At 39.3% G+C, this 9,404-nt stretch overlaps 1 protein-coding gene across 13 annotated transcripts in view; it reads right to left on the bottom strand.

The window, feature by feature from the left end:
- The window catches only part of grb10b (growth factor receptor-bound protein 10b), a 240,723-nt gene that overhangs the window by 3,224 nt on the left and 228,095 nt on the right, over window positions 1–9,404 (bottom strand). For all 13 annotated transcript variants that reach the window (XM_059972444.1, XM_059972446.1, XM_059972443.1 and 10 more), the window contains 3 exons: window positions 8,942–9,008; window positions 8,753–8,840; window positions 3,384–3,477 (listed from right to left, as the gene is read on the bottom strand). In XM_059972444.1, coding sequence (XP_059828427.1) covers window positions 3,384–3,477; window positions 8,753–8,840; window positions 8,942–9,008 — 249 coding nt within the window. The remainder of the gene's footprint in view (window positions 1–3,383; window positions 3,478–8,752; window positions 8,841–8,941; window positions 9,009–9,404) is intronic.

Here is a 9,404-nt window from a genome sequence, read left to right as displayed (position 1 = left end):
ACATGAAATTTCTTCTTTTTAAACCATTCTATTGTTGATTTATTCCTGTGTTTCAAATCATTGTCTTTCTGTATTATTCAACTTCTATTAAGCTTCAGGTAACAGACTGCTACCGTCTCTTTCTTGATACAATTCGGAATTTGTTGTTCCCTGAATGATTGCAAGCTGTCCAGGCCCTAAGGCAGCAAAGCAGCACCAAACCATGATGCTCCTTTTACTATGCTTCACAGTTGGGATGAGGTTTTGGTGTTAGTGTGCCCAAACATAGCAATGTGCATTTCTGCTAAAAAATTCAACTTCAGTCTCATTTGTCCACAGAAAATTGTGCCAGAACGCTGCAGAAAATCCAAGTGGTGTTTTACAAACTTGAGATGTGTAGCAATGTTATTTTTTGGAGAGCACTCCATGGTGTCCTTCCAAGAAAACCATTCTTATTCAGTATTTTTCTTATAGTGGACACATGAACAGAAACTTTAGCAAGTTCTCGAGATTTCTACAAATGTTTTGCTGTTTTCCTTAGGTTCATTTTCACCTCCTTCAGCATGGCACATTGTCCTCTTGGTGTGATTTTTACAAGATGCCCACTCCTCAGGAGAGGAGCAACAGATCCTGACTTTCCTCCATTTGTACACAATTTCTCTTACTGTGGCCTGATGAACACTCAGGTCTTTAGAAATGTTGTTGTAGCCTTTTCCAGCTTCCAAGCATCTCTACAATTCTTCTTCTAAGGCCCTCTGAAAGTTGTTTTGATCTAGGCATGGTGCACATAAACAGATCTTTCTTGAGAAGAGCAGCTCTGTCCATAACCTGACTTTGTATGTCTTTTTTATAGAGCAGTACACCTCTACAACCCAAACTTCCAATCTCATTTCATTGACTACAACACCGGACTCCAAATAGCTTTTGTTGAAGGCATTACCCAAAGCTTCACATACCTTTTCCAACAAATACATTTATTTTTTCTCAATAAATAAATGAAAAAATATCACACAAAAACTGTTGGAGGAAATCAGCAGGCCAGGCAGAATCCATGGAAAAGAATATAGTCGACTTTTCAGGCTGAGATCTTTAGCAGGACTGCAGAGAAAAGATGAGGTGTACAGTTAAAAGTTGGGGGGCGGAGAGGGAAAAGCACAAGGTGATAGGTGAAACAGGAGGGGAGGGGTGAAGTAAAGATCTGGGAAGTTGATTGGTGAAAGACCATAAGATATAGGAACGGAAGTAGGCCAATCAGCCTGTCGAGTCTGCTCCGCCATTCAATCATGAGCTGATCCAAATCTTTCAGTCATCCCTACTCCCCTGCTTTCACCCATACCCTTTTATGCCCCGGCTAATCAAGAACTTATCTATCTCTGCCTTAAATACACCCAATGACTTGTCCTCCACAGCGGCTTGTGGCAACAAATTCCACACATTTACCATCCTCTGACTAATTTCTTTGCATTTCAATTCCAAAAGGACATCCTTCAATCCTGAAGTTGTGCCTTCTTGTCCTAGACTCCCCTACCATGGGAAATAACTTTGCCATATCTAGTCTGTTCAGGTCTTTTAACGGTTGGAACTTTTGTATGAGATCCTCCCTCATTCTCCTGAACTCCAGGGAATACAGCCCAAGAGCTGCCAGATGTTCCTCATATGGTAACTCTTTCATTCCTGAAATCATTCTCGTGAATCTTCTCTGAACCCTCTCCAATGACAGTATATCCTTTCTAAAATAAGGTGCCCAAAACTACACACGATACTCTAAGTGTGGTCTCACAAGTGTCTTATAGAGCCTCAACATCACATCCCTCTCTTATATCCTCCAAAACTGAATGCCAACATTACATTTGCCTTCTTCACAACCGACTCAACCTGGAGGTTAACCTTTAGGGTATCCTGCACAAGGACTCCCAAGTCCCTTTGCATCTCTGCATTTTGAATTCTCTCCCCATCTAAATAATAGTCTGCCTATTTATTTCTTCCACCAAACTGCATGACCATACACTTTCCAACCTTGTATTTCATTTGTCACTTCTTTACCCATTCCCCTAAACTAAGTCTCTCTGCAGACTCTCAGCACTACCCATTCTTCCACCTATCTTTGTATCATCGACAAATTTAGCCACAAATATATTAATACTGTTGTCCAAATCTTTGACATACATTGTAAAAAGCAGCGGTCCCAACACCGACCTCTGTGGAACTCCACTGGTAACCAGCAGCCAGCCTGAATAGGATCTAATTGTTCCCACTCTCTGTTTTCTGCCGACCAGCCAATGCTTCACCTACCCTAGTAACTTCGCTGTAATTCCATGGGCTCTTAACTTGCTAAGCAGCCTCATATATGCCACTTCATCAAAGGCCTTCTGAAAATACAAGTACACCATGTCTACTGCATCTCCTTTGTCTGCCCTGCTTGTAATTTTCTCAAGGAATTGCAGTATCTGTCAGGCAGGATTTTCCTTTTAGGAAACCATCCTGCCTTTAACCTATTTTTGTCATGTGCTATCAGGTACTCCGTAATCTCATCCCTAACAATCAATTCCAACAACTTCCCAACCACTAATGTCAGGCTAACAGGTCTATAGCTTCCTTTCTGCTGCCCCCCACCCTTATGAAATAGTGGACTAACATTTGCAATTTTCCAGTCATCCGGCACAATGCCAGAAACTACTGATTCTTGAAAGATCATCAGCAATGCCTCCGCAATCTCTCCAGCTACTTCCTTCAGAACCCCAGAGTGCATTCCATCAGGTCCAGGAGATTTATCCACCCTCAGACCATTAAGCTTCCTGAGCAACTTCTCAGTCGTAATTTTCACTGTTCAACTTGGTGGTTAAACGGTTAATAAAACCTCAGCAGACAGGCGATGATATCTGTTCTAAGAATCAAATTCTTTAAAACTGAGATTAAATTTCAATAGTAATGCTGCTTTTTTAGATATCTGTCTAAACATCACTTATAGGAGCATCATGGATAATTTTAAGTTTCACCATGAATGATAAAACTAAGAATTAATGATTGGTTATCTCACATACAGCCCACCTAATTTTCTTTTTCATTGAAAGAAATGAAAGGCAGAAGCTAATGAATAAAGTTTAATCTGCAACTGGATGATTTATTTACACTTAAAGTGACAGAGTATGCCCTCTCCAGGCTAGAGTGTTCAAGGTAGCAATGTACCCTGACTATTCCCATACTTGTGAGGAGAGTGGAGCAAACATTAGTTAATGCATCTATAATTCTCATTAAAACAGATGGGAGCAATTTTATGTTAGGCTGATTGAATAGAATTATTGCAAGACATTTCCTAGCACAAATCAATGATTGCATCATTATATGCAGTTTATAAAGAAGAAAGAATGAATTCAAAACATTTAGAAATACAATGGTAAACTTACTGGTAATATTTGGAAATGTCTGATCTTCAGCTGACAGTACAATGATAGCACAAATGTCTTTGGGTTACTCTGACTATCCCGCAAAAGAAACAACCTGCATCATGAAAATCAAAATTATATTGACATTTAAATTATAGGCACACTTTACTGAACTAGAATCAAGAAGAATTCCTGTGAATAATGAGAGCAGAAAATAGAAATGCAAATAGATCATTTGATGTCATTCTTTGAGCGAATCTCTCGGGCATGATAAACTAAAGCCAAGAACATTGTGGGAAGCAAGAGAAGAAATTGTGGGACTCCTGGTTGAGATATATACACTATCATTAGCAACAGGTGAAGTGCCAGAAGACTGGAGGATGGTTATTGTTGTGATTTTATTCAAGAAGAGCTGTAAAGAGAAACCTGGGGACTATGCACCAGTAAGCTTAACATCTGTGGTAGGGAAGTTACTGGAGTGGATTCCAAGGAATAAAATATACATGCATTTGGAAAGACTGTGGTTGATTAGGAATAGTCAATATGGCTTTGGGCATCATGATCAAGAACTCTACTAGTTTTTTTTCAGGAAGTAAGCAAAGAAGTCAATTCTGACCGTCCGATTGTATTAGCAACAACATCTCCTCCGCAATCACCATCAGCACAGTTGTACCACAAGACTGCGTACTTAGTCCCCTGTTCTACCGGCTTTGCACTTTATATCTGTGAAGCTAAGTACAACTCTAACGTCATATTTAAGTTCGTGGCCGGCACCAGTATCATTGTCTGAATCAAAGGAGGTGAGGCGTCAGCATATAGGAGTGAGACTGAAAATCTGACCAAATTGTGACAACAAAGACCTCTCACTCAATGTCAGCAAAATCAAAGAACTCATTATTGACTACAGGAGGTCCATCAGCCCGTCCTCACCAGAGTATCAGAGGTGGAGAGGGTCAATAAATTCCTTAGCATTATCATTTCTGAGGATTTGTCCTGGGTCCAGCACTTAAGTGTCATTACAACGACACAACAGTGCCTCTACTTTCTTAGAATTTTGCAAAGATTCAGCATGTTATCTAAAACTGACAAACTTCAATAGATGAGCAGTGCAGAGGATATTCATCACAGACTGGTATGGAAAATGAATAGAAAACCCAACAAAAGGTAATGGATATAGCCAACTCCATCGAGGTAAAGTCCACCCATCACCGAGCGCATGTACAAGGAGTACTGCGAAGGAAAGCAGCATCCATTATCAAAGACCACCATCATTCATGCCATGCTCTCTTCTTGTTGCTGCCATCATGAAGGCAGTGGGAGCCTTAGGTCCCACACCACAAGGGTCAGAAGCAGTTATTAATTCTCAACCATCAGGTTCCTGAACTTGAGTGGATGATTTCACTCATCCCAACACTGAACTGATTCCACAACCTATGACCTCACAAGGACTCTAAGACTCATATTTTTAGTATTATTTATTATTTTGTTTTTCTGTTTGTATTTGCACAATTTGTTGTCTTTTGCACATTGGTTGTTTGTCCATCTTTGTGAGTAATTTTTCATTGATTCTATTGTGTTTTTTGTATCTACTGTGAATGCTTGCAAGAAAATGAAATCACAGAGTAGTAATAAATGTACTTCGATCTTTGAACTGACTTGATGGTAGGAAGAATAGGACAACAGTGGAAGGCTGGTGATTCCCCTGGGGTCATGCTATATCCATTGCTATTTGTCATCAATATCAATGCTTTGGATGAAAAGGCATGGTTAGTAAGGTTGTAAACAGATTTCACTAAAATAGATGGTGTTGTAGATGGTGAAGATGGTATCGGGTTTTACTGAGGGACCTTGATCAGCATAAGTGGGCCATGGAATCCCAAATGAAATTTCATTTGAACATGTGCAATTGTTGCATATTGGTTAGAAAATGAGTGGTGGACTTCCACAGTGAATGGTAGGGCCCTGGGGGTGTTGTAGAACACAGAAATCTAGGAGAACAAGTATATGATACCCTGAAAATAATGTCTCAAGTCAAAAGGGTGGTGAAGGTGGCTTCTGACATGCTGACCTCTATCAGTCAGAGCACTTAGAAAAGTTGGAATGTAATCTTGCAGTTGTACAAGACGTTGGTGAGGATACATTTGATAGAATATTGTTTTCAACTCTGGACATCCGACTACAGGAAAGAAGAAATTAAGATACAAAGACTACGAAGGGGTTGTTGTGATTTGAGAATCTCATTCATTGGAATGTAAGAGAATGAAAGATGATTGTACATAGGCTTATAAAACCGGGTACAGGGTCTTTTTCCCAGGGTTGGAAAATCAAAAATCACAGGTTTAGGTGAGGGGGAAGACATTTAATTGTATTCCAAGGGCAACATTTTCCTCCCATAGGATGGTCAGTCTATGGAATGAGCTGCTTGAGCAAGTGGCTGAGGCAGGTATGTGGATAGGAAATACTTAGAGGGATATGGGTGAACACGGGCAAATGGATGATCTTTGATGGGAATCTTTCTGAACCAATTGGGCCTGCTTCCGTGCTCTTCCAATCTATGACAGAAACAAAGTAATTGTTTAATTCCTTTACCATTTCCTTTTTCTTAATTATATATTCTTTTGCCTCTGTAAGAAGCACAACACCTCCATTTGCTAGCCTGATCTTTTATACATTCTTATCAAAGTGCTTTGTCTATTTTTAATGCTTTTTTTGCCAGGCAACTTCCACCTTGCTTTTTATAAATCTCTTAGCTGTAAAGTTGCTCACTATCCAGCTTCATTTACCTCTTCCTTGGCATTCTTATGAAAATCTATTTAGACCATAAGGCATAGGAACAGAATTAGGCCATTTGGCCCATCAAGTCTGCTCCACCATTCAATCATTGCAGATCCTTTTTTTCTCCCTCCTCGGCCTTCTCCCTGTAATCTCTGATGCCGTGGCCAATCAAGAACCTATTAATCTCCACTTTAAATACACCCTATGACCTGGGCTCCACAGCTGCCTGTGGTAACAAGTTCCACAAATTCACCAACCTCTTGCTAAAGAAATTTCTCCACACCTCTGTTTTAAATGGACGCTTCTCTATCCTGAGGCTGTGCTCTGTTGTCTTAGACTCCCCCACCATGGGAAACATCCTTTCCACATCTACTCTGTCTAGGCCTTTCAACATTCAAAAGAAAGGTTTCAATGAGATCCCCCTCCCCCACCCCATCCCTCTAAACTCCAGTGAGTACAGGCCCAGAGCCATCAGAAGTTCCTCACAAGACAACCCTGTCATTCCCAGAATCATCCTTGTGAACCTCTCCGAATTCTCTCCAATGCCAGCACATCTTTTCTTAGATAAGGAGTCCAAAACTTTTCACAATACACAAGGTGAGGCCTCGCCAGTGCCTTATAAAAGACTTAGCATCACATCCTTGCTCTTATATTCGAGTCTCTTAAAATGAATGCTAACATTGCATTTACCTTCCTTACCATCGACTCAACCTCAAGTTAACTTTTAGGATGTTCTGCACAAGGACCCCAAGTCACTTTGCATCTCAGAGTTTTAGAAAATGGTCTGGACATTTATTTCTTCTACCAAAGAGCATGACCATGCATTTTTCAACATTGTATTTCATTTACCACTTTCTTGCCCATTCTCTTAATCTGTCTAAGTCCTTCTGGAGCCTTCCTGTTTTTTCAACACTACCTGCCCCTCCATCAGTCTTCGTATCATCTGCAAACTTGGCAACAAAGCCATCTACTCTATCATCTAAATCATTGATATACAGCATAAAACAAAGCGATCAACACTGATTCCTGTGGAACACCACTCATTCTTTTATTCCCACTCGCTGCCCCCTACCAATCAGCCAATGCTCTAACCATGCCAGTAATTTTCCTGTAATACCATGGGCTCTTTAATTGGTAGGTAACCTCATGTGTGATACCATATCAAAGGCCTTCTCAATATCCAAATATACAACATCCACTGCATTCCCTTTATCTATCCTACTTGTAATCTCCTCAAAGAATTCCAACAGGTTCATTAGGTAATATTTTCCCTTAAGGAAACCATATTGATTCTGTCCTATCTTGTCCTGTGTCACCATGTACACCATAATCTTATCCTTAATAATTGACTCCAACATCTTCACAACCACTGAAGTTAACTGGTCTATAATTTCCTTTCTGCTGCTTCCCTCCTTTCTTAAAGAGCAGAGTGATATTTGCAATTTTCCAATCGTCTGGAACCATGCCAGAGTGCAATGATTCTTGAAATATCATTACTCATGCCTCCATAATCTCTATCGTAACCTTTTTCAGAACCCTGTGCAGTTCATCTGGTCCTGGTGACTTATGCACCTTTAGGTCTTACAGCATTTTTTGAGTGCCTTCTCCCTTGTAATGGTCGTCGTTGGTAGGTCACATCTGGAATTTCCAGTTGGCAGGCAATTTCCCTCCACGCTGCTCTGACATATTGGGAAATCATGTACGTGTCAAGTTACAGCAGTGGTTTGCCTTTGTAATAGTAGCTGCACTCAATTCTCTTCCCTCACAACCTTCAACACCTGGCACACTGCTAGAGTCTTCTGCAGTGAAGATTGATGGAAAATACTCAGTTAGTTCATCTGCCATCTCCTTTGTCCCGTTATTATTTCTCTAGCTTCATTTTCTAGTGGTCCTATATCCATTTTCATTCCTCTTTTATTTTTATATACCTGAAAAAGCTTTTTCTATCCAACTTATTATTGGTTGCTAGCTTGCTTTCATATTTCATCTTTTCCCTCCTAATGATTGTTAGTTGCTTTCTGTAGGTTTTTAAAACCTTCTCAATCCTCTATCTTCCTGCTAATTTTTGCTTTGTTGTATGCCCTCTCTTGAGCTTTTACATTAGCTTTGGCTTCCCTTGTCAGCCACAGTTGTATTATTCTGCCATTTGAGGATTTCTTTGTTTTTGCAATACGTCTATCCTGCACCTTCCTCAGTTTTCTCAGAAACGCAAATCATTGCTACTCTGCTGTCATCCCTGCCAACATTTCCTTCCAATTAACTTTAGCCAACTCCTCTCTCATACCACTGTAATACTGCCGCAGCAGACTTTACTTTCCCCCATCAAACTTCAAGATAAACTCAATCAATTTTGTGATCACTGCCTCTTTACCATAAGCTCCCTCATCACCTCCAGTTCATTACATAACACATTTATCACTAACAGAAAAGGATAAAATGCATTGTGAAAAAATTACATTTTGAATAATCAGCAAGAACTTTGCACAACCATTTTGGTTATAATTAATAATCTCCAAGCCTTGGAAAAGATATTTTAAATTTCTTAACAGTACAAGATCAATTGCATTACAGAGACACTTTTGGATTTTGAAGAACATTTCCTTTTCTTATCTTACCCATCCACAGGGCCATGCTTTTCGATAATACTATGAGCTTCTTTACGAGTGATGCGTCCATGAAACCATGGTTGTGTTCTGTGAATAGCTGGATATTTAAACAGATCAGGTTTTAAATTTCAAACTTCGTGAAACTTCTACTAATAAATAATTGAATAAAATCAAACTTTCCATTTAAATACAACTTACTGTGACTGAGCATGGGAGGATGTAAAGGACTTGAACTACCCAATGTGTTCATGCGTTGACTACGTTTCTGTCAATTAAATCATTAAATGGAAATTAATATTAAATAATGCAGATATTATACAATGCTTCATTCTAACATTTAAATGTTAATTTATTAGTTATTAATATGTCTTCTGAACATCCTATATAACAGAAATATAATCATCCTACTTTTGTATTCAGCTCCACTCGTGATAAACAATAACATTTTGTTGGCGTTCCGAACTACTTGCGCTACTTACATTTTAGCTTTGTGCAAATCAAGCAGGATATCTAAATCATTCTGTATGTCATAACTTAGTATTACTCAATATTTTTTTTTTGTTTTGCTGCCAACAGTTAATTTCACATTTTCTTATATTATATTCATTTGCCAGATCTTTCTTCATTCAGCAAAATCTACACCCCTTTGTGGTCTTACATT

This window comes from Hypanus sabinus, chromosome 6, assembly GCF_030144855.1.
Source record: "Hypanus sabinus isolate sHypSab1 chromosome 6, sHypSab1.hap1, whole genome shotgun sequence".
NCBI classification, from domain to species: Eukaryota; Metazoa; Chordata; class Chondrichthyes; order Myliobatiformes; family Dasyatidae; genus Hypanus; species Hypanus sabinus.
The sequence above is the reverse complement of the archived record's forward strand: the minus strand, read 5'-3'. Positions and strand labels throughout refer to the sequence as shown.